The 27,152-nt window shown below is 35.3% G+C and overlaps 1 protein-coding gene across 1 annotated transcript in view; it reads left to right on the forward strand.

Annotated features, from left to right (window-relative positions):
* The window catches only part of rac2 (Rac family small GTPase 2), a 51,838-nt gene that overhangs the window by 3,816 nt on the left and 20,870 nt on the right, over positions 1–27,152 (forward strand). Inside the window, exons 2-4 of the mRNA XM_022671575.2 lie at positions 13,662–13,733; positions 13,841–13,958; positions 17,348–17,410. Coding sequence (XP_022527296.1) covers positions 13,662–13,733; positions 13,841–13,958; positions 17,348–17,410 — 253 coding nt within the window. The remainder of the gene's footprint in view (positions 1–13,661; positions 13,734–13,840; positions 13,959–17,347; positions 17,411–27,152) is intronic.

A 27,152-nucleotide genomic window follows, 5' to 3' on the forward strand; every position in this document is an offset into this window, starting at 1 on the left:
TGCACTAAACGTCATTGAGTCATTTGATCCCTCATGATCCAGCTGCACTACAACACCTCACCAGAATCTAAAAAGCATTCAACATTTTACAGCTTTACAGTCTGCCGAGCTAACTCTCACTCACACTGGAGTCACGTGCTAATGTGTTAGCCTCAGTATAACACACTAGTCACACACTAACATATTACTCACAACAATATAATACAGTACACTGCGACACAATATGTTCCGATATGGAAATCTGATATAAATTTGCACATATATGGACATGTACAGTACACTGCATTGGACGGAAGTATTGGAACACCTGCTCATAATCATTTATGTCTTCCAAAACCATTTTTTTATTTTTCATTTTATAACAAAAGAAGGTTGGATTATACCATCTGATATTTGTTACAAAACACAAAAATCAATTGAGTCAATTATGTGTATTTTTGTTACAATTTTCTTTTTTGGACTTTTTGTTGAATAGATAAGTAACATGGCAAATTCCCCAATGTATCATTTTGCAAGTTAAAGGTTGAGCACAGGACTGCACCAGTCAAGGGGTGGGATCTATATATTAGGCAGCAAGTGAACAGTCAGTTTTCTTGTCAGGTAATGTGTTCAAAGCAGGAAAGATGGGCAAACAGGAATCTGAGACACTCTGACAATAGCCATATTGTAATGTCTAGACACTGGGTCAGGTTTGTGGAGAGTTCCTGGTATCTATCAAAGTTGTTCAAGGAAGGACAAGCAGATTTAGTGGCACAAGAGGGACCTGAAGAGTTTTAGACAGGTGATTTTAATGTTATGGCTGTGATGTTGCAGCAAGCTAGCTAACATATTAACTTTGCCAGGGATAGAACTCAGGTTAGCAGAGAGCTAGCTAACATTAGCGATGAGTTAGCTTACATACTAATATATGTAGAAAGTTAGCTAATGTTACCGGGGACAGACCTAAATAAATTATTACTATATTTTTTTGGGTCTTAAATTATATTTATTAAGTTCTTAAAAAGGCCTAAAAAGCATTATATTTGACTTTTAAAATGGTGCAAGAACCATGGACAGTGTTATGGCATGGGAGTGTATGGCTGCCAATGGAACTGCCCCCCAGTGTTCATTGATGATCAGACTGCTTATAGAAGTAGCAGAGAGGAATAGTATAATAATAATAATAATAATAATAAAGCAGCCCAAGAGGATGTTTCAGCAAATAAATGTAATGTTCAAATCATTTCAAGCATATCATCTCTTTTTGATATCCCTGGATGATTGACAGCAACACATTCCCATCCAAGTATTAAACAGACATGCCAAAAATCATGGGATAGCAGTATGTAAATTGTTCATTCGATTCTGAGTTCTGGTTGTGTGGGCATTTAACATTTATTGATCCACAGTGCCACTTGTGTATCAGAAATATATATATCCTATATACTATGTATCCTGTATGTATATTTATATCCAGCTGCCATTTCAACGTTGAATAAACATTGAATAAACGTTGATCAAGCAGATGTTGTGGTTGAATCAACGTTGATTTTGAACAGTGAATTAACGTTGATTTAGCAACATTGTTTCAACGTCATATGTTTAACTTTTAATAAATCATAGCTCACTAAAATTAGAAAATCCTATGGTTGTTAACAAGTGTTAACAATAAACTTACATCACTGTAGTAAAGCTGAGTACAACGAAAGTTACTGATTCAACATCTGATCTCAAAAACACTAAAACAGTAAAATTATTAGAACATGCTGATTCAAAAGGCAGAAGTTTGAGGACATTATGTTGATTAAACGTTAAAATTGTAAATATAAAATAAAAAATGTAAAGACATGAATCGTTCCACCGCTTTAAATGAACACTGTCAGAATTATATCTTTCTCAGTAGTTCATTGGTTTTTGTCCGGATTGGACAACGGCCTATTAGTGACCCCTGCCCTACACATATCCTACAGGTCAGTGCAGTGTCCATGGCTTTTCATGGGACATGGCAAAAATGTGGATCAAAGTACTACATGATACTAGCTCCTGTCCCATGACTTTTGGCATACCAATGTAAAAATAATCTGTATATCGTCGCTGTCCAATGAAAAACAAGTATCTCCAAAACAGCAACTTTATAGGAGAGAGAAAAATCCTTGTAAACTTTCAATGTTAGTCAATGTAAAAAGAGTTTATTTCAGGTTATTTTGAAGTATTTCTGTTGTTCCGTTCTTTAAGAAAGTTTAGCATAGTTTGCTCAAATTATGTAGTAAACTAAAAATCAACCAATAAGGAGATACTTGTTTTTCATCGGACAGCGACAATATTAATAATTATGTTAAATTGTACAATTACATTTGAGTCTAGGAGAAATTTCTTTCATTCTTAAAATGGCTAATGCTAAGGTTTTTTTTTTATTTTATTTTAGAATTAGATCTGAAAATGTTCACATTGGATTAGTTTCAGATTCTGCTGAATTTCATTGGTTATCATTGCTGCCATGCAAAAACATTGTACCTTACAGGATACTGGAAAATTCGTGAAATTATTACTTTTTAAATTCAGTGTTTTGTCATATTGCCATTAACTAATATCCATCTTTACTAATTGTTCTAAAATCAGTAACTTGTGCATGCTACTGATAGCACATATACACATACTGATGCTGAGGACACTGACATGTGACGGCGGCGGTTTTGCTGTAAGTAGAGTAAATCATGCTGTGACCAACACACACGTGGTTGTGATGAACAAAGGCGTTGTTAGCGACAGCTGGTATCAAACCAGGCCTTAGTTCTCTTTACAAAATGGCTGACTGACACCATTGGCAGGGGAAGTTCCTGCTTTTTTCGCTTTAAGTTTTAGTCGTGAATACAGGGCAGTGACGCTGGTCTTGCTTTTCAGGCTGCTTCTTTTTCTTTAGCTTCCTTGTAGGGTAATGGCTAATAGGCTAAACTAGCAGTAGCTAATTAGTAATCTGTTTGACATGAATCATTTATATTTATGGATAAGACAAGATAGAAAGCTTGATATTCATGCCAAGAATATGTGAATCAGTGGATGGATTAGCTTAATTAGCACCAAAGCTGTAAGTAAGCCTTTGGTGCTTCAGTAACTGTCCTCAATTTTAAATCAAAGCAGAATCAAAAACCTGGAAAACCCATGTTGTAATGTTTTAATAAACAGACTGTATGTATATATGTTTTCCAGCAGAACCAAACCTAGTCCACATGGTAAAGCAGAAGTAAAGATCTTGGTGTAACTGCTTATTTATCTCTCTCTCTCTTGTTCTTTCTCTCAGTTAAGAGGATTTCCTGTGTGCACACTTCTCTGTTTCAGTGCTACACAGTTCCTCTTGAACCATTTTGCTCATGTTCCTCATTCTGTTGCTCAGTAACGAGAGGGGATGTAATGTGAGCTCACACATCTGCCCCCTTATTAACCTCTAAATCGTCAGTTAACTATCACTGATTTTAGCCATTTAAAGGCATCATAAATGGACACTTTATTAGAAACCCCTTCACCCTGTTTCACCTCACTATAGCAAGTAAGCTAGTTAGCCCAGTGGTCAATCTTCCTGATTTGGATACTGTATGCCACCATACAGGATTTAAAAAAAAAAATAAATAAATGAAAATCAATTTTAGTGTCGACTTTCAGGTTTAATTCAAGGAGTTTAACAAAAATATACTAGAAAACCTTTTTGGAATTACAACCTGTTTAATTAATCTACATCTAATTCTTCCTTATTACAGGTGCTCAAAAGTAATTGGATACATTTTCTCAAAAGCTATTTTACACGCTCCATGGGCTATTCCCTTGTTAATCCATCATCAGTTAAGTAGGTAAAAAGGTTTGGGTCTGATTCCATTTGTGGCATTTGCATTTGGAAGATGTTGCAGTTAAATGAGATCCAAATTGAAGTGGAGCCTAAAAAAAAAAAAGAAGAATTAATTCTTCAGAGAGAGAAATGTTAGGAGAGGCCAAATTAACAGTTTGGTGCATTCTGGGAAAAAGAGAGCAGTGTGTAACTCTGGAACTCAAATAGGCCTGGAAGTCCACTGAAAACAACAATAATGTTCCATAGTGAAGAAAAAAAAACCTTCAAATCATCCATCCAAGTGAAGAACACCATACAGAGAAGACGTCTTGAGAGAAATTACAGGGGCAAAACCATTAATAAAAAGGCCAGATTAGACTTTATCAAAAACATATAAAGAAGCCATCCCAGTTCTGGAACAGTGTTGATTGGACAGCTAATACTGACATCAACGTGTACCAGAATGATGAGAAGAAGAAAGTGTGAAGAAGGCTTTAACCAACTCATCACAAAGCTTACCACATCCTTTCTAAAACATGGTTCAGTTCAGTTCATTTTACTTTTTTCGTTTTTCACACTACAAGCTAGAAATCACTATACATTATACATTATACACTATACACATTTACTCATGATACTGTAATTGTGGGTTTCTTACCAGGTGATGAAAATGTTCATAAGGAGAATCGGTGTCTGTCTCCGTGCATCACCATTTTTTTTAAATTGCAGTGCTTTCTCTCACTCTCGTCATTGGTCTCTCTCTCTCTCTCTCTCTCTCTCTCTCTCTCTCTGTACCTCTCCCTCTGTACCTCTCTCTCTGTATCTCTCTCTCCCTCCAGCCCTCCGCGATTCATCACAGTTAACGTCGTGCGGAAGCCAGTATGTTATTAACTAGCCAACGTTCATTTACAGTGATGTCTGCCTTTCATGACACGTAATGTGAACTCATTCGCGCTCAAGTTCTTTATTACAAAATTTCACGAAAAAATGAGCGTGTTCAATGAACGTGTTCTTTTGAACTCGTTCACGCACAACACTGGTGATGGTATCATAAAGATTGTGTTACTGTCCAAATATTTATAGGCCTAACTGTAGCTAAGAGTTGCGAGGAAATCTATACTAAAACATATAAATGTTTGTGGCTTTATGTTGCACTGCTGACACAGATGTACTAATAAACACACACAGATTGTCTAGTCCTTGTATTAATTAAGTACTCTCTGGCTAATGCTAGATGCTAATGCTAGATGTAGGCTACAGGGGTAAAGGAGAGCTAAGCTCTCTGGAATGATGGTGCTCCATACAATACTTTTAGGATCAGCATAAATAGAGACAGTAAACACAGAACAAAATCAGGGTAAACTCTTTTTAAGTTAGATTTCAGGAGAAACAATGGGTTTTTACACTCACTGGAACTGCAGAATGTTCATATAGTGTATCTGGAATTTTATAAATGTAATAATCAAACTATATATAAATATACTAAAGTCTTAGTTGGAATTGCTAATAGGCTAGTATGCAAGCTACTGCAGTGTGTTTGTAGGTCAAAGAATTACCCTTTTTTTTTTTACTGAATTAGCATTTCCGCAAAGAGACACTTTCATAACCACCCTGCCAACTACAGCCAAGCTTAACCCCATAAATCCTTTTATTATACTGTTGAGTTCTTATTTTTATTTCTGCAACATCATTGTGAAATAAAAAATCAGAACTTAAAAATCTTAAAAATATGCAATTGAAGCAAAAATAAATTAGGAAATTAAATAAGTTAAAAGAAATACATGAGAAATTAAATACAATCAGTTATATGTTTTGTAATAAGATAATATAAATAAACATAATTTGCACTGTATATTTTTCACCGATAAAAAAAAGACTCATTAGTAGCCTCTGCAAAAAAAAAAAAAAAATCATAGTACAGACTTGACTAAGCTACACATTAGAGACTTGATTCACATGTTAACTGATTCGTGGTTTGACTCAGAATTGCCGTTAACTGACTAGTGACTTGACTCAGACTAACAGACTTAGACTTACAAATGATCTAAACTTGTCTTTGATGGTCAGGTTGGCCATCCAAATAAAATAAAATAAAAACTACAGCGTTATATAGCGTTATCTTGCTGGATAAACCCCTGGTCTTAGACCAGCTAAACCAGGGGTGTCCAAACTCTTTTTGTTAGGGGCCAGAAGGAGAAATATATTTAAAGTCACGGGCCACAGACTCTGTAATAAAACAAATAATGAAATATACCACTTTAAATAATACATTTTTCCTGATTATTTCATTTACACACCATTTTACTTGACTTATTATTTTTTATCTTTGACAGTGTTGTGTAAACTAAGATTTTTCAAATTGATGTTTCATTTCATGATGTCTCTTAATATTAAACTCCTTACTTTGGCCCGTTTTTCTGCGCTAGAAATGCGCACTCTCTCTGCTTTTAGACTCTTTGGCCCGATTTTCTGAGCTAGAAATGCGCACTCTCTCCGCTTTTAGACTCTTTGGCCCGTTTTTCTGCACTAGAAATGCGCACCATCTCCGCTTTTAGACTCTTTGGCCCGATTTTCTGCGCAAGAAATGCGCACTCTCTCCGCTTTTAGACTCTTTGCCCCGTTTTTCTGCACTTAAAATGCACACCTCTCCGCTTTTAGACTCTTTGGCCCGTTTTTTCTGCGCGAGAAATGCGCACTCTCTCCGCTTTTAGACACTTTGGCCCGTTTTTCTGCACTAGAAATGCGCACTCTCTCTGCTTTTAGACTCTTTGGCCCGATTTTCTGTGCTAGAAATGCGCACTCTCTCCGCTTTTAGACACTTTGGCCCGTTTTTCTGCACTAGAAATGCGCACCCTCTCCGCTTTTAGACTCTTTGGCCCGATTTTCTGCTCTAGAAATGCGCACTCTCTCCGCTTTTAGACAATTTGGCCCATTTTTTGGCACTAGAAATGCGCACCCTCTCCGCTTTTAGATTCTTTGGCCCGTTTTTCTGCTCTAGAAATGCGCACCCTCTCTGCTTTTAGACTCTTTGGCCTGTTTTTCTGCGCTAGAAATGTACACTCTCTCCGCTTTTAGACTCTTTAGCCTGTTTTTCTGCGCTAGAAATGCGCACTCTCTCCGCATTTAGACTCTTTGCCCCGTTTTGGACACCCCTGAGCTAAACCATCAAACAAAAACATACTCCATATTGGTCAGGAGCTAAGCTTAACCATCTTGAAGCATTTGATCCAGCCATGCTGAAAAGTGTATAGTTCAGAAGATAATTTAGCTGAGGATTTAAGATCCTTTAGCTGCAGTTCTACCAGGAGCCTCCAAAAACAAATTAATGAAAAAAGTGTGCCAATTCTGAAAACAGGAAGTGATTAGAGCTCTTTTAAAGACAGGTGGAAGCTTGTGATTGGTCAAGGTAAGGTGTCGTAGCATTAGAATCTCCATTATGCTGGGCGTACACTTTTAAAATATTACAGATTGTACCCCTTATAAAGACACTAAAACCTTAGCATGCTAGCTAGCATATAGTACTCTTAAAACACTGTATTTAAATCCAAAGACCTGACAGAGAATCACATTCCAGAGACTTGAGACTTGACTCAGCCTGAAGCAACTTGTGCACATGTCTGCCACAACTTTCCATTCCATTATATACAGTAGTTAGGATATGGATTTTGACAGGATTGTTAAATGAGTCAAGAAATGTTGTAGTTTATTTAGTGAGGGGGATAATTAGGAGATTCTGGAGAGTTCTCAGTGGGTTTGAAAGGTTTTACTGCAGTTACTGTTGACATATGCTATACATTCTCATGCATGTAAACAAAAGAACTCTCTGGTAAACTATAATCTTTAGCATTCAGTGTGTATTTGTAGTGATTTAGAGTGATTTAAAGCAGACCTCTCCTTAAGTGGCACTCTTGGTTTTCTGAATGTAATTGATCCTTGTAAAGTGGGTAGAGATTAGCCTGTTCAATATCTGTTTGCCAATGCTAACAACATGCTAAAAACAAGGTGACACTAAAAATGTGAGAGTGAAAATCCTACTTGGTGAGAATAGAGTGAAATGCTTCAAAATGCAACATACGTGAGAGATATTTATACTTTATTTAGATATACTGTATTTAGCTGCTAACCCATAACTTCTGACAAGAAGTTAGCCAGCTAGCTAGTTACTTTGTAGCTGAGTGTTCTGGTAAGCCACTGGCGATATTAGCTAGCAATTTGTCTCATATAGCATGTTTTAACACGGTAAACAGGCGTGCTTTAGGCTCAACTCTGAACAACAGCACTTAGCACAGTTGTTAGTGGGCAATGCTAATGCTGCTCCAGCAGTGCTAGCTGAGAGTAGTAACAAGCTACCGACCGATAGTCCTCACCTTTGAATGGCAAAAAAGCTAGCGCTTAGCATGGTTATGGCTAATGCTAATGCTGCTTCAGCCCCTGTGCTGGAGAACTAAACTGAAACTCCTGTATAACACTGTACTTCAGTGGACTGACTTTACTGCTCCTTACAACCTGACTGGTAGAATTCATACATAAGGCTTATAAGGATTATAAGGCACACTGACGATTTTTGGGAAAATTAATGGATTTTAAATGCGCTGAAAATATGGTACACAAAGAGAAGTTGGATTTTGACACAACACTAGTTTATTTTCTTCTTCTATTGCTTAATGTGTGTCGAAACCCTGACTCAGCTTTCTGTAATTGGTCCAAAGCATCTAAAATTAAACAGACCATGACTCAATTGATGTGGAAGAAGTCAACCTCTTCTGGTTGGACTAAATATTAGTACTTTGTTGCAGAGTGATTTTTTGGTTTGAACTCACTTTGAAGTGTGAGGGTTTAGACTAAACAAGGTAGGTGTAAAGCATCCTAAATACAAGAAGGATTTTAAAAAAATAGAAAGCAGCATAAATAAAATCTGTCAGCTAACTGCTAGCCTAACTATTAGCCTTTATCTGGTACTGTAAACGTTGATTAAAATATACAGTAAGCCCATTGCGACCAACGTATGTCCACAACTTTAGCTTAGTGTGTTTATAGTCATGCTAAAGAGATGGAGGGATGTGATACTGTGATACTGGAGTAAAGGGTTCCTGCGGAGGCTAACCAGGAGATGGAGAGATTGAGATTCAGGAGGGAAGATGCAGCTAGTTTGACTTTCAAAGACACACTTCAAAAAGAGGCTTGCTGTCTGTCTCTTCCTGACAGAAACCGCCCTGCTTCCTGTCTCGGTGCTAGCGGGCCCCTTGCTGCGTCTCCTTCTGTCTGTGTGTCTCTGTCTCTCTCTCTCTCTTTCCTCAGTGATTCGTGACACAACTTCAAAGTGCCTCCCGAACTCCAACTGTACACATGTACAGAAACTCGCAGCTCTGGGATAATATCAGAGAATAAGTTCTATATTCAAATTAACATTAGCCCCTGTTGTATCGGCTCTGTCTAAATTAGGATGTACCGCTCGTGCTGCTGTGGGACTCGTGGGCTGTGTTTATCTGTGCTGCACATTGTAGCGCAAAGAACTGTGAGAATTCCCACTGCAGGACGTTCTTGGCTTTTATTTCGAGTCCTGCAGTGATCAGTGGTAAAAGGTAATGTATTATGTAGCTGCTGTTTGGGCCTGATTCCCTCTGCCTGCTTGGAGCTGCCTCTGTAGTTATTTCCAAACCTCTTGATTAGGGCAGATATGAGTTATGTGCGAGTGTGTGTGTGTGTGTGTGTGTGTGTGTGGAGTGGCCTTCGTTCTTCTTCTGCAATCTGCTAAAGGACCCAACCCTTAAGTCAAGTGTGCACAAGTCTGTCAGGTTGCTTTATGTTGTTCTGGAGAGAGAGAAAGAGAGAGAGAGAGAGAGAGAGAGAAAGAGATGAATGGAGAAAGAGAGAGAGAAAGAGAAAGAGTGAGTGTGGGCGATGGAAAGAGCTGATAGAGTTGCTATTGCAGCACATGTGTTGCCTGAGGCGTATGTTTTCACTGATATTCGTGAGCAGCTTTAGCGCATGTGTGGAAGTGTGTGTATGTGTGTGAATGTCTGTGTGTGTTATATTTGTTTTAGGGTCACATCAAATACATACGTGTTAACACATTCACATTAGGGGCGGGTGATATGTCCCTAAAATAATATCATGATATTTCACGATAGCAATACTCTTGGCGATATGACAAAACATTGAACTTAAAAAAAGCAAAATTAAGGATACACTACTGCATCAAAATAAAAATTAAATTGTATTATTGCATACAATATGATATGCCACATGTCTAACTGAGATAATAAAAAAAAACATTTTATTATTATCAGATTTTTTATTTTAATTAATTATCAATTAATTTTATTTTATCAGATTTGTAACAGATGTCAATGATTCAGAATGTCATGATACTAATAATAATGCACTTCAAATATCTCCATATATCCACAATTAAAGTACACTGGACAGATATAATCTGTCTCTAGTAGATATATAATAGGAAATAAAAACAGTGTGATTTTTTCTATTGCAGTAAAAAAACAGTAAAAAAAAGTAGGACCTTAATGTGATAATTAGAGGTGGGTGATATGACACGATATTTCAGGTTATAATATCATTTTACGATATTCAAAAATGTTGCCGATATTATTGCATACGATATGATATGGCACACCCCTAATTAACACACAGAATTAATACAGAGCAAACAGAGTCTGTAAACGCTGTGAACTGTAAATCTGTAGTTTCTACTATAAACTATAGTCATATACAGTAACTAGTGATTATTAGAACTTTTAACATGGAAAAAAAAACTTTAATGTTAAAACTCACAGTTTAACTTGTACTAAGCACCAGAGGTGGAAAAAGTACTGACAAATTGTAATTGAGTAAAAGTACCCTTACTTTGCTAAAATTCTACTCAAGTAAAAGTAAAAGTACCCATCTGAAAATCTACTCGAGTAAAAGTAAAAAAGTACTCAATTTAAAATGAAATTTCAGTAAAAGTTACATAGTTACTTTTAATTATTTGATGTACAAAAAGTAAAAAAAATCATAAATTAAATTGTTTTTTTTATGAACTATTATTTCACATAATAATTTGGATCTTTCAGACCAAACCATAAAACAAGTGCTATAGGTTTCTATGATCCATTTTTTTCTTTACTGTTAAAAAAACAGTTTATAGTCACCTATATGACCATAACTTTTGTTATATCTGTATATAACTGTATTTTTACAGTTTTACAGTTTTACAATTGCTATGCTTTAACTGCAATTTACATGTTTTTTTTACATTCAAGCAGATTGTTTAATGATAAAAATACTTACCACCACATGCTTTCACAGGTTTGATGTTGAAGTTGTGAAAGCTGACAGCTTTGTCGGGCGGGGCACATTTTGTATTGCATGAGGAGGTTATTGCCTCGTTATTCCACGTGTGAGCATTTGTGCGCCGGCGCATCCGTGCAAATTATTATTTTTTTTTAATTCAGACAATTGTTTTTTTTCCCAGCATTTTATTTTTTACTCAGTAATTTGGAGCTTTCCAATGTAGCAAAGTAGATTACTTGTGTCAAAATGTACTTGAGTAATTTAGTATTTTAAAAACTACTTTAAAAATAACAAATTACTCATAAAATCTACTTAATTACAGTAACTTGAGTAAATGTAATTCATTACTTTCCACCTCTGCTAAGCACACAAACTTTGTGTTTGTATTTTAATTTAAAAAAGCATCAAAACTACCCTGATTTATTACAATAAGGTAAAAAAAAGAAAGCTCCAGTCGGTTTGTCAGGTACATCACACTACAATATTATTTCAGTATCCCTACCAAAAATACAGGATACAAGAAGATTTCACCATTAAATTTGGACAACAAAATGAAAAACACAAGAATGGAGATACTAGGTTTGTATGTGTGCAGACTGCTGCAGGTATGCATTCTTCCAGCTGTTTTGGAACAAGCAGCAGCATGCTCTACACTTGGATTCTCCCACTTCTCAATCGCTCGCACACACTCTCACACACACTCAGGAATGTGTGTGTGTATGTTTTCAGCTCCAGTGTGGAGGATGATGGATGGAATGTAATGCTGTTATATACAACTAAATACACTGACATGCAATTCATGCCACATATCATGGGAAAGGAACTCAATAAACCCAGTTTGAGACACTCCTCTTTTGATCTCTTGTGCAAATTCTGTTAGCAAATTTAAAAACATGGTGGACAATTATGTCTTAATTTCGGTTTCTATTCACATTCTTCTGCCACACTGACTTTTAAGTGTTTATTCTGCCTTTGTGTTAGAATTTCCCCTCAGTTCATATTGAATGGTTTGTGCAGGTATCATATTCAAAGTGAATGCATTCTGTGGAGACTGATCATAAAGTAGCTAGCAATGCTAACTGCACATGTCAATAGGTTATATAACCTTTCTTTACAGCTGTTTACAGATAAGCTAACTAAAAGATGGAAGTGATGTGGCATACCATACAACTTATATCAACCACCTTTTAAAAACAGTAGCTGCATCTGTGGTCTTACAAAGCTTTCTTTTCCTACGAATTATAACGTTTTATTGCGAAGCGTTCTTTTCTATGATTTCTTACAAGGATTTATTTTCCTCAAGGCCTAAAATATCGTGCCATATGACCCACCCCTAATTATCACATCCGGGTTCTACTTTTTTTTGCTGTTTTTAGCAAAAGAAAAATTCACACTATTCTCATTCTCCTATTATATTTCTACTAGAGACGGATTATATCTGTCCAGTATCATTTATTTTACTTTAATCCTGGTTATATGGAGATATTTGGAGTGAATTATTAGTATCATGACATTCTGGATCATTGACTTCTGTTACAAATCTGATAAAATTCTTGTATTGTTTAATATCTCAGTTAGGGCTGTGCCATATAATATTGTATGCAATAATAAAAGTTCATTTTAATTTTGTTGCAGTAGTGTATTCTTGGTCGCCAAGAGTATCGTTATCGCAAAAATACCATGAAATTTTGTGATGTTATTTTAGGGCCATATCATTCACCACTACTTACAAAGCATTCTCTTTGTACGCTATTAAGTTTTCTTGCAAAGCTTACTTTTTCTATGAATTATAAAGTTTTCTTACTAAATTTTCTTTTTCTATAAATTATACAGATTTCTTACAAAGCTTTCTTTTTCTACGAATTATAAAGTTTTCTTACTAAACTTTCTTTTTCTACGAATTATAAAGTTTTCTTACTAAACTTTCTTTTTCTACGAATTATAAAGTTTTCTTACTAAACTTTCTTTTTCTACGAATTATAAAGTTTTCTTACTAAACTTTCTTTTTCTACGTATTATAATGTTTTCTTAATAAATGTTCTTTTTCTATAAATTATACAGATTTCTTACAAAGCTTTCTTTTTCTACGTATTATAATGTTTTCTTAATAAATTTTCTTTTTCTATAAATTATACAGATTTCTTACAAAGCTTTCTTTTTCTACAAATTATAAAATTTTCTTACAAAGCTTTAATTTCTACGAATTATACAGCTTTCTTATTTGGCATTCTGTTTTTTACGAGTTATAAAGTTTATTTTTAAATGCTTTGTATTTATTGTCAGTTATAAAGGTTGTCTTTTACAAAGTTACAAAGTTGCCATATGATGTTATTATTCTTTCTTTTTTTGTCTTTCTTTCATTTTTTTATGATTTCTTGCCAGGTTTTCTTTAATAGTTACAAGATTTTCTTTGTTATGAGCAACAGTTTTTGATTATTTTGTTTCTTTAGTTATAAGGTTTTTATATGAGGCTTTCTATCATTCTGAATAAAAGGTTTTACCATGATGTTTTTAAATGATGTGTTGATTTTTCGTCACTCAACCTCTCAATATACTCCTCTGTGTGTTTCAGAGCTGTGGGGAAAACATGTTTGCTGATCAGCTACACCACCAATGCCTTCCCTGGAGAATATATCCCCACAGTGTGAGTCCTAAACTCCATTACTCTCAGCTTTATTTTCATATTCCCCCTCCAGGCACTGCCAGACAGAGGCTGATACGTGTGTGTGTGTGATTTGTTCTGTCTGCCAGGTTCGATAACTACTCGGCCAACGTGATGGTGGACAGCAAGCCCGTCAACCTGGGGCTCTGGGATACAGCCGGACAGGAGGATTACGACAGGCTCCGGCCTCTGTCCTACCCACAGACGGTATACACACATATACACACATATTATATTCATGTCGACCTTCTATAGATTTCTATTGTGGGTCATCAACACCAAAAACTAGTGCTAGTTGTAGCCCTGTTAATAATAGAGAAACTACACCCTTTATGCAAGTCTGTAGTTTTCAATCAATCAATCAATCAACCTTTATTTTCACTCGGGAAGAAACATTGAGGGTGACCCTCATTTACAATGTTGCCGAGCCTTTGTAACATCAAAGGGATTGAACACATTTAATGATAATTTAGAAATAATAAGAAATAAAATAGTACAAAATAAATAAATACATAAAAAAGTATATATATATATATATATATATATATATATATATATATATATATATATATATATATATATATATATATATAAAAGTACGCATTTTAAATCAACATTTAATAAAAATATATATGTAAAACAGAAAATTCTAAAATACCATAAAAAACAAATTTGACATAAAAATAAAAACATTTATAAAATATAAAATAAGTAAATAGATAATAGTAGAAGAAAAGTAAAATATTAAAAATGATAAGTGATTAAGTGAGTAATAGAACTAAGAACAAGAATGAAAATACAAAACATTAAAATGAAATAAAAAATAAAAGTAAAAACAAATAAACAAAAAATAAATGAATAAAATAAATAATAAATAAAAAAATATATAAATAATATAAGAAAAAAGATAAACTAATAAAAAAAGTCATTTAAAACAGTCACAGGCTTTCTGATGGTGATTAGAAACTAAAAGTTTAAAATGATTTAGTGGATTTTACTGGAGCGAGTCTGATACGTATTATTATTAAGTGAAAAATTTTATATTGAAATATTATGAGTATATTGTCCTGGACTAGGCTTAGTCTATACAATAAAATTGAACCATATCGGCTCCGGCCTCTGTCCTACCCACAGACGGTATACATATAAAATTGAACCATATCGTGTTTACATGCTGGCACTGAAAAAAAGGATTATTTCATTTTATTTTTCAGACTAAAATTGCTTTAAACATAGACAGTTTCCCAGTCAAAAATTAAGCCTAAACTACTCAGCAAATGTGAATTGAGACTTTTCACTGAAAGTATAGTAATAAAGTCTACAACTAGGCTTAATCTGACTTTATGGACAGGGATTAATCCTAGTCCTAGAGTACATATTATGTCCAATGGAAAATCTCATTTCACATTGCTGTGTAGTTCAGGACTAGGTTTAATCCCTTTTTTAAAAAAATGCCCCTTAAAATTGTGACACCCCTCTTAAATTACTATGGTACAAATAAACCAGTAACACCCAACCAACCACATCCACCATAGACACTGTAATATCCATCTGAGATACCATAGCAGCTGCCTAGTAACCACACAGCAACACCCTATCAACTACTAAACACCACCATAGCAACTATTTAAAAAATCCGATAACAATTGCTTTGCAGAATCAGCTTCTTATCGCTGGTAACGACGCGGATTTCCTCTCACTCATTCCCGCAGCTTCACAGCGCTGCTTTAAACAGTGCACAGACTTCAATAGCAGAGCAAAGCGCGCGGCGAAACGAGACGAGTCATTGGATAAATGCTTGGCTTTGTCCCGCCCATCGGACGCTCAGCTTCTGCATGATGATTAGATGATCTGTCTGAGGCGGAGTCCCTTTTTGATTGACAGCGAAATGAGCGAATCAGCGATCTTTTAGTGTAAAAATCCGTGATAGGTGCATTTTCATTCTGTTCTGAGTTGAACCGGAGACTTTCCTAATCCTTATAGCGGCATTTTCTTTATTAAAAACGACTAATATTGTGTTATCATTAAAAATAATTTAAATAATTTAAATTAATAAAGGGATTATTCAAGGAAATTAAAACTGTCCAAAAAGGAACTAAATTTACCTGCATTTTTTCCTTTACCAACTTTAAAGATTTTGCGTGATGTTTTTTTTTACTGATCATTTTATGTTTATTCATGTCTTAGCATCTTTTTTATGTAATTGTTCAATGTAAAGAACGGGTACCTTTTTGTTGTGTAGTGAAAACTTGAAAATAACGCCTTTTGTTTACAAAAAATAAAAACATCTCAGGGAGAGTAGAATTTTTGTATAAATAAAACTACATATGTTAAGATGTAGGCCGAAATTGAGCTTCCCCTCCTTGAAAGACCAGCATCCGCCACTGGCAACAACCTAGGATATAAATCATAAACATACTGTATTGCTGTGATTAAAAAACAGGGTTTTTCCACCAAATATTAATTTTTGAACTCCTAAAACTTTATGAATATGAACTTTATGAATATTAGCCATTTCTAATTTTCTGCAAATTTTCTCTAAATAACAATATTTTTTATTATTATTTTAAATGTTGTCCGTAGTTTATAGAAAAAAAAACATCAATGTTCATTTAATTCATTCATTTTTTTCCAGAGCTGTATATATAAACAAACTAAAAAACAATATATACATTTTTATTGTTTTTAAGGCCCTACTAGTTTGTTGCTTAAATGTCAAAAATAAAAGGAAAGATAGAAGTATTCTACAACTCCTGACTGCTAGTGTATTGTACAGATTCCCAAACCTGGTCCTGGATACCCTTTTTTAGACTAGATTCTCTCCCAACTTACCTGGTCCAAAAATCAGCTTTTTAATAAGCCCTTCTTGGGCAGAACTGCAGGTGTATGTGTGACAGCAGGAGAACACAGAAATATGCTCCACAAAAATATGAATATCTGATGGAGCATCATTTATGACACTATGACACATGTGTCACAGTGTAAAAATAAAAAAAACCCTAACTATACAAGGTAAGGATCTATCTGTAAATGGAGCAGTGCAGTAGATGTTGCTAATGGTCATAAATAATTAAATAATTAACAGAGTAAAGTGCAATGACATCGATTACGAAAGTGACTGATGTGACATAGAAATATAATATAATATAAGTATGCATACGCTACAAGACAGTTCTAAAAAGAGAATGTGAAAATGTGAATACCCAATCATGAGTAAGGTATACTTTAATGTAAGCGAGGTTGGGGAAGAGTTAATATAAATAATTAAGTTGTTGAATAATGTCCAAGTGGTGTGCCTGGATTAAACTCAGTCGTCAGCAGCATCCCGTCCCCGATGGGAGGAGTTAAAGAGTCTGATGGCTCTCGGAATGAAGGATTTTCTGAGTCTGTCTGTTGTGCAGCTCTGTGACAGCAGTCTGCCACTGAACACACTCCTCTGCTTCATGATGGTGGTGTGAAGTGGGTGACTATCATTGTTCATGATAGAAAGCAGTTTATCCAAAGTCCTTCTCTTAGCTATTGCCGTAGGCAGGCTGTGCTAATAAACACTGTGATAAACATGTTCTGTTCTGTGCGTGCGTGTGTGTGTGTTTCAGGATGTGTTTCTCATCTGCTTCTCTCTGGTGAGCCCGGCATCGTTTGAGAACGTCAGAGCCAAGGTCAGTCCTTTAGAAATACACTGCAGTACACACACACAAATCCTTAACACTGACGTTAGTGTGTTACCATGCATACATGGGGTAAAGTGTTGTGTGATTGTCTGCTGGGTGTGCGTGTGTGAATGCTGGCTTAGAGTGTTTTACAGCATCTACAGCAATTAGGGCAGCATGGAGTTTTTCATTATACAGAGATATACAGTGAATTGCAGTCTGATGAAAAATATAATTTAGGCAAAATAGTAATAAAAGCTAAAGGTTAAAGGGGGGAGAGTCCGATGGCCCACCATGGTCTTTGATAATTAGCGTAAAACATCTGGTTAAGATGACTGATCAGTAGGGCTGTAAGATTGTTTTGAAAAATAATGTGTTAGTGTTTCTGTCTTTTTCACAATTTGAGTTTTTACGATAAACATATTAAAAGATCTGCAACTACACTGTGAATACCAGCAAACTGAATTTGCATTACCCACATGCAGCAACAGAGGGAGGACTAGAGAATGCAGGATGTGGTCACGTGGCTGGAGATAAAGTGAGGTTGAGCTTCTCAGCCTGGAAAAATGTTAGGGTATAGAGTAAATTTGGTGCCAAAAGTAAAAATCTGCAGTCAATATAAAAAAATATATATATAAAGGACAAATTGTATGTTGCAATTTAAAAGAGAACAAATATATAGCAAATACATATTTTTAAATATACTTGATTACTTTATTATTCTTTGCAGTTGTTTGAAAATTAATTCAGTTTGGATTTTTCCAGTCTTTGCTTTTATTTGTGTTTTTGTGAATTTTCTGTGGATTCGGTGATTTTATTTGGATTTTTCTGCTAAAGACTTTTGCTTCTGCTTTAGTTTTTTGCTTCTGAGTTTTGGCACAGTTTTTCACAGGTGGGTGGGGCTTAGAAGTAGGCGTTCCCCTTGAAGCTCCATTGGTCAGCTGGTTTTGGACTGACGGGTTCCCTGAACCCTCGTCTGAGACTGACCACGCCTACCTCACCAGTTTCAAGCGTTCTTCCAAACACTTTTGATTTTTAAAATTTTGATTACGGATTTTGTGTAAATCTTTTTGCACAAAATTCACTCCATATTAGGGCATCAAAGCCAAACACACACACAAAAAAACAAGCTTAAACTAATTTAAGATATATATGTTTTGCCTTTTACATTGATATTAGGATATTAATAGTGATATCACACATCAAACAGCTCTTGACCAGGAGAGCATATGTAGTTTGTTAGACTAGCTGTGATCAGTGTGATCAGGTTGTTTTTTTTGCTGATTTGGTCATGCTGGTTGATCAGTCTAGTCTGAAATGTTGGTCAAGAGATACAGCTATATTTTATGTATTTCTTGTATATAAAATTTTAACTGTATATTCATATGTTCCGTCTATATTTTTAATCAAGGTCTCCATTTGTAAATCTTTTTATGCAAACACCGTGTTTAAATTAGAATGATATTCACCAGTACAATACCAGGACCTCTATATTTAACTTTTTTAATGTACTTTTGGTGTACTTTTAGTGACTTTTCCTTGCGTACCAGGACTTTTTACAAGCAATAACAGATAACAGAAATAACATGATAGAACCAGTCAGTTTCTGTTAGTGAAGGGTGGGACAATAGATAATTAAACTCTGAGGAAGAACCAATCAGAAACTGTTGTTTTATATTATAGCTCTAATGGAAGCTAAAGGTCAAATGTACAATTTAATTAATAAATTAATGTAATTTTATTTAAATATTTTAGCCAATATGTGCTTATGATAAGGAATTCTCCATATATTGGGGGTTTAACATTCATGCATTTTTCTGCTGTAGCATCCACCCCTAACACACACTGACAAATACAAACACACTCACTAAAACATGTAGTAATTGAAATAATATGCCTCTGATTATAAAAGTTATCTTATAAAATAATGCTAATATTAATAATCATAATAAGTGTCCCATTTGTTTGTCAGTATTTGAAGCCACTATGCAGTAAGTTCTCTGGACACTAGATGCCACTGTGCACAAAACATACTGTATATGATGGATCCACTTGTCCTCATTCAAGCCTGTGTTATTAAGGTAATTTCTGTAAAGAGACCGTGAGCAGAGTAAAAGCTATAAATCAGTATAAAGACTGTCTGCACGTGAAGGACTAATTAGCCTTCAGACTTAGCCTTACAGACTGTATTTAGCGCTGGAGGCTGTGCTTCATGATTGGTGTGTATTTATATTCAGCCTCGTCCACATCTCTCTCTTTTTCTCAGTTTGATACTGTATTTACTACCCATATAAACATAAGATCTCAGTATTTAAAGGATCATTCTGAGGCGCCAGGTACTGCAGGAGCACTAACATCTCTCAACTTGACCCTATTTTGTCCACAGATAGTATCAGAAGGGTGGGTTATGAGTACACAATTGCCCCCTTTGTTAAACTGTAATGGTGTGTGTAGTCGTAGTTTTTTTAAACATCTGTGGCTTAGCCTATGGAGTGAATTTTGTGCCAAAAGTTTTACTCAAAACAATTAAATCCAAAATCAAAATTTTAAGAATTAAAAGAAAAAAATATATATGTTGCAAATTCAAAAGAGAAAAAATATATATAGCATTTATGTTTTTAAATGTACTTGGTTACTTTATAATTCTTTACAATGGTTAAAATATATTTTAGTTTGCATTCTGCTTTTGTTTTTGTGGATTTTCTGTGGATTTTCTGTAAATTGTTGATTTTGCAATCTACAGAAAGTGTAGCCAGTATGCTAAATGGTTAGCATTTAGACATCTCACAAACTGACAGCACGTCCTGTAGCTTGCAAAAGGAACCTGACTACTTCGTGTTACAGTTATTATTGAAAATACTGTCATGAAGCTTTTTTAGTGAGTGTGGACTTGCTGCACTTGTTAGCTACATTAGCCTTGTAGCTCTAGTATGAAACTAAGGAGGCTAACATTTCTCAACTGATTGATCACTTTAGTAATGTAAATAAATGGGTAAGGAAGACTGCAGTGGTGATCAAAACACAAGCCAAAGTCAAAGAGACAAATTAAGCCCTAGAAAAGGTTTAGAGTCTGACAGAACATGTCTGGAAGATCTGAGGAAACGGTAGCATTTTCTTGACCTGTTTGCTACAGTATGTGTTCTGCATAAGTAAGCTAGGCTGGATCTAAACTGCTCAAAGTAATATCAGATCCCTCCCAACACCCTCATTGCCCTCATTGAGAAAAAAATGTTAGACATTTTTTAAAAAGGCCCATCTCTTGATTAATACGTCTATTTACTGCCTATGGCAGTAAAGGCCATTTTCACACTAAATGCTGTAAGCCATGCCTCAAGCACTGTGCTCGTATATGTAGCCATCAATGTAGCCTTACTCAGACAGCAGCAGAAGTAATGACATTTTTGCAATTGTAGCTAATTTGAAGCATAAAACATAGAAAAATTAGAACAATATTCTGTTAAATGAGTTTTCTAGGCCAATAAATATATAAATAAACAGCTACATATAAATCTGCTGGTATTTGTTTATATTCCATAGCAGTTAGCTATTTGCCATTTGCTTGATATTGGAAACGAACAAATAACTTGCTAACTGAAAAACATAAGCAACAAGTAGAAAAGTGAAAAGAAAACGAAAAGAAATGGTCGCAGAGATTTAATGGCTCCCTCTGCCCCCTAGATGGTTGCTATGGTATTTCAGATGATTTCTAGGTTGTTGCTGGGACTTATATTTGTTCTCGCTAACATGCAATGGTAATCTATGTTACTAAGTTACTATGGTGACGTTCAGTGGTTGCTAGGGCGTTGTTATAGGTGGTTGCAAGGCAGTTGCTATTGTTGCTTTTATAGGTGTTTGCTAGGCAAATGTTCTGATTTCCTGAATGGTTGCAATGGTGTCTTGAGTGGTTGTCACTTTTGGTGCTTTTCCACCAACGTGAAAATGGCACCATTCTGGTTTGCAAACTTTATTTTGAACCTTTCGCCGTGTTTCCACCAATAAAAGTAGGTTCCAAAACCAGGAGCGTTTGTTCACAGCGGGAAACCGAAATAGATTCTTCAGTGCGAATCGTGTTCAATGCGTCGGTGCAACGCCTTCTATTGATGACCTATGATGTGACGTTTTGACAGTTCCACTAAAACTGGTGGAAATGGGGGCTGGTTCACTGAAAAGCAAGATGGTTCTTATAAGCCCGAATGGTACTGGTTCACTTAACATTCACCTACCATAATAACTGAACTGTGAACAGAATATACATTTTTCTCTATGGAAGCTAACCCAAAACTTAACCCTAACCTTAAACTCAACCCTTAAAACCCAACCCTAACCTGAAATTCAAACATTAAATCACAAAAACTCTTAGAGCTGCATCAACTCATCAAATGTATCCTGTTCATTTTCAATAGGAAGTGTTGGTTCAGTCAGAAGCAGTTGAGCTAAGAAATTATGCAAATGAATCCGTCCAACAAGATTCATTTATCCAGTCAGAAGAGAGCAGGTGTTTGCCTGGCATGTCTCCTCAATGTATGAAATATTCATTCCATATTCAAGCGTTCTGTGAAGCATGGAGTTAAAGTGATTGCCATTTCAGGGTTCCATTTCCTTTATGATCCATTTCTGCTAAATTACAGGGACTTTGATCAACGCAATACAGCGTGAAGGAAAGTCAAAGAGACTGTTGGGGTCCCTTGTGGGTTTCGAAAATATTAATATATGATGACCATCAGTGAGTCATTTATAATTGACCATCCAAAAAACATTCATCTACAATTTTCTGTAATACCCCTACAATGGCTACAGCAGTCCAATTTCAAAACACCACAGAGAGTATTCTGCCCCGCCCACCCCTCCCCAGCCACGAAACTACCTCGGGTTGCCAAATTCAGCATGCTGAATCTACACACTCTACACAAAGTTTAGACTAGTAGGAGAGGCAGAGAACTTAGAGCACAATGGAGGGGAGAGGAGAAATACAGCAATTCTAAACTCTTCTATTACCCCTATTTAGCGTTATATTGACTGTGTTTTACACGAGGGAGCGCTGCTGTGCTGTTATCACAAATATCAGCACGGTTAGAACACTTCTCAACCAATCAGATTGTGAGGTCAGAACTCATTGTTGTATAAAATGCATTACATGATTATTGCATTTGTTGTGAAAAAACAAGCATTAAGTAATGTTTATGGAGTACCATGTGCACAGCTTCAGGTATGGGTTTGAGAAGCATTCTTGCATGGTCTGCTTTTTGAATGAGGCTTTATAAAAGACAGCCAATCACAAGAGAGGTCATTTACCAAGGAGAAAATGATGCATAAATGTAACCTTTTTATTATTACATCTTTTAGTACATAAACCATCAAAAGTAATTCAGACGGAAAATAAATTTCCTTTACTGACCTCAACGTTCATATGCCAAATAATATAACCCTAATGTCATCAGACTATGAAAAAAACAGGACATAAAACAGGAAGTGAAACCCACCTACCTTTTCCATTTGTGTGCCATTTGACCCTTTTTGGCCCTCAGCCCACATTAAGGTTAATTTCTACTGCCTTTCCACACAAAAATAAACATGTTCATTCCAGATGATGAAATCTTCACTGCCCACACACTGTAAGCACTGTTATTTGTCATCTACAGTAAAGCACATACACTAGAAGGCAGGTCAGAGTCTAAAAAAATCTCTGACAACACGGCAAATAGTGGTGGAGAACATGTACAGTGAAATGGACTTGCTACAAAAAGATAAAAAGAGGCAGTGATGTAAAGGGCTATACAAATAAAAATAAAATATATATATATTAAAGTACAGACAGATAGCTCTGCCCTTATCCATAAGCTTTCAGAGAACGTACAAATGCACAAACTAAATGAATGCAGAGTACAGACAGAAGACTCTGTCTGTGTTTGTAAGGGTGCATTTATCTTTTACATATATGGAAGAAATTAATGCAGAGTATGAGCACAAGTTTTTATCTGTATCCATAAGCTTTAAAAATGTGAACATATATGGATAAAATGAATACAGACTACAGACAGAAGGCTTTGTCCATATCCATACGTTTTCAGATAAAACACACATATACAGACAAAATAAATGCAGGGTACAGACGTAAAGCTTTGTCTGTATTTGTAAGCTTTCAGAAAACCTGCACATATACGGACAAAATGAACGCAGAGTACGGACAGAAGGCTCTGTCTGTGTTTGCAAGCTTTTGTTTATGTTTTACATATATGGAAGAAATTAATGCAGAGTACGGACAGAAGGCTCTGTCTGTATTTTAAGGTTTCAGAAAACCAGCAAATATACAAATAAAATGAATGCAGAGTACAGACAGAAGGCTTTGTCCATATCCATACGTTTTCAGATAAAACACACATATACAGACAAAATAAATGCAGGGTACAGACATAAATCTTCATCTGTATTTGTAAGCTTTCAGAAAACCTGCACATATACGGACAAAATGAATGCAGAGTACGGACAGAAGGCTCTGTCTGTGTTTGCAAGCTTTTGTTTATGTTTTACATATATGGAAGGAAGAAATTAATGCAGAGTACAGACAGGAAGGCTCTGTCTGTATTTGAAGGTTTGAAAAAAACTGCAAATATACAAATAAAATTAAGGCTTTGTCTGTATCTATAAGTTTTCAGATAATACACATATATACAGACAAAATGAATGCAGGGTACAGACGTAAAGCTTTGTCTGTATTTGTAGGCTTTCAGAAAACCTGCACATATACAGACAAAATGAATGCAGGGTACAGACGAAAGGCTTTGTCCATATCCATACGTTTTCAGATAATACACATTTATACAGACAAAGTAAATGCAGAGTATGGACCAAAGGTTCTGTATATACGGACAAAAAGAATGCAGAGTACGGACTAGGGGTGGGCAATATGGCTCTAAAATAATATCATAGTTCATAGTATTTTCACGATAACGATACTTTTGGCGATATGATAAAACACAGAAATAGAAAAATTATTTCGAATTTTATTATTGCATGCAATATGATATGGCTAACTGAGATATATATATATATATTTTTTTTAATCAGATTTGTAACAGAATTTTTATCAGATTTGTAACAGAAGTCAATGATCCAAAAAAATGTCATGATACATGTCTCCATATATCCAGGATTAAAGTAAAATAAATGATACTGGACAGATATAATCTGTCTCTAGTAGATATATAATGGGAAATGAGAACAGTTTAAATTATTCTTTTGCTAAAAACGACAAAAAAAAGTGGTACCCTGATGTGATAATTAGGGGTGGGTGATATGGCAGGCACGATATTTCAGGGTATAATATCGATCACGATATTCTATATTTTTGGCGATATTATCGCATACGATACGATATGACACACCCCTAGTCTGGACAGAAGGCTTTATCCGTATCTGTACGTTTTCAGATAATATACACATATACAGACAAAATAAATGCAGCGTACAGACAGTAGGCTTTGTCCGGATCCATAAGCTTTCAGATAATACACACATATACAGACAAAATAAATGCAAACTACGAATAGAAGACTTTGTCAGTTTCTGTATGTTTTCAAACAATACAAATACACATATACAGACAAAATAAATGCAGGGTACAGACGTAAAGTTTCGTCTGTATTTGTAAGCTTTCAGAAAACCTGCACATATACAGACACAATGAACGCAGAGTACGGACAGAAGGCTCTGTCTGTATATGTAAGCTTTCGTTTATGTTTAACGTATATGGAAGAAATTAATGCAGAGTACAGACAGCAAGCCTTGTCCTTATCCATACGTTTTCAGACAATACGAATATACATACAGATAAAATAAATGCAAAAAAAAAAAATAGAAAGAAGGAACTGTCTGTATTTGCAAGCTTTCAGATAAAAAAACACACATATACAGATAAAATAAATGCAAAATACGGACAGAAGGCTTTATCTGTATTCGTAAGTTTTCAGAAAATACACACATATAGAGACAAAATAAATGCAGCGTACAGACGGAAGGCTCTGTCTGTATCTGAAAGCTTTTAAAAAATTTTCACTTATACAGAAAAAACTAATGCAGAACCTTAGATTTGTCTTTCTTTGAGTAGAACATAGATTTGATTCAAAGATATACACCATATTATTTAAACTTAGTAAAAGACTCAACCCTTTTTCAATTAAACTGAAACTAGAAACTTTACTATATAACCTTCATCTTTCAAGATCAGCTGTTCCCCAACGTGTTCTTCTCTAACTTTATAAAGCTACAGTTCAGTCTAAAGTCAAAATGCCTTTTTTATCTCTTCGCTTCCATAAAGCTTGAAAATCAAATAGACACCCAGTCTAAGGTCATCTTCTGTCTGAGAACAGAACATGCCCTCAGGATGTCTCGACACATACACTTTGGAATAAAGCTCAGTGAAAAAAAAAGGTGAATAAAGAAATCATTGTTCTGACAAGTCCATATATTGACATCTCAAAATGAGCACTCTGTTCAGAGATTTATTTCTGACGCAATGCTTTCTGAAAAGCAATTTATGACTTCTGTCATTCTGTAAAGAAAAATGTGAGAGACATAGCCATCTGTATGTGTATATAACATTAAAAGTACCTAACTAATATTGTACAGGTCCCCTCTATGGAGTCGACAAGATGGCTGAAGGTGGTTTGTGATATCTGGCACCAAGAATAATGTTAGCAGCAGATTCCTGAAGACCTACAATTCTGTTAAAAATATTTATTTTGTTTTTTGCTTTTTTTGTCATACTTATATTTTTCAGATTTAATATCAGATAAAAATAACAGAAGTCAACAAAAAACTTTTTTTTTTCTTTCAAATTTGTATCATTTTCTCCCCAATTAACCTACTCACTAGGACTCCCCTTATGACTAGTGATGCCCCAACACACCAGGAGGGTGAAGACTAACAAATGCTTCCTCTGATACATATGAAGTCAGACACCGCTTCTTTTTGAGCTGCTGCTGATGCAGCATTACCGAGCAGCATCACAGCGCGCTTGGAGGAAAGCGCAGCGACTCGGTTCTGATACATCAGCTCACAGGTGCCCTGTGCTGCGGACATCACCCTAGGAGTGATGTGGGGAGAGAGCGCCATCTACCCACCTGGAGGGAGCAGGGCCAATTTTGCTCCCTCTGAACTTTTTCACAGCACTGTATAAGTTATTAGGTGAGGCTTCTTGCTTATAAGTAGAGCCTGAGAAACTTTATGAGAAAATGAGCATAATTTTTTTTGAATGTTTAAAGAAATAACATGTTTATTTTTATTTATTTTTTTTAAATAAAAAGATAATGTTAGTAGTTACAAGAAGAAAAAGTAAAAAATAAAATACATAAAGGAAAAGAATATACCTACGTGTTGCTCTGTTTTGTTTAATATTATTTTTCTGTCTACTGAGTGTGTGTGTGTAGACAGAGAGATTATTTGTATATACAGTGATATATAATTTTGTTGAGAGAGCACAATTGGCCTTGGGTGGGAAGATGGCACTCTTTCCCCTTATCACTCCAAAGGGTGATGTTGATCAGCACAAAGCGTCTGTAAGTTGATGTGATGCTACTCAGTAATGATGCATCAGCAGCATTTTGAAAAGAGAGGGTGGCTGACTTCACATATGTTGGAGGAGGCATGTGCTAGTCTTCACCCTTCTTGGCTTAGCTAAGTTGGGAGAAAATACTTTTAGGAATTTGGCTATTGGCTGATGAAACCTGCTCATATATTATAAGACTGAACTCCA

Source organism: Astyanax mexicanus, chromosome 19, assembly GCF_023375975.1.
Source record: "Astyanax mexicanus isolate ESR-SI-001 chromosome 19, AstMex3_surface, whole genome shotgun sequence".
Classification (NCBI taxonomy): domain Eukaryota; kingdom Metazoa; phylum Chordata; class Actinopteri; order Characiformes; family Acestrorhamphidae; genus Astyanax; species Astyanax mexicanus.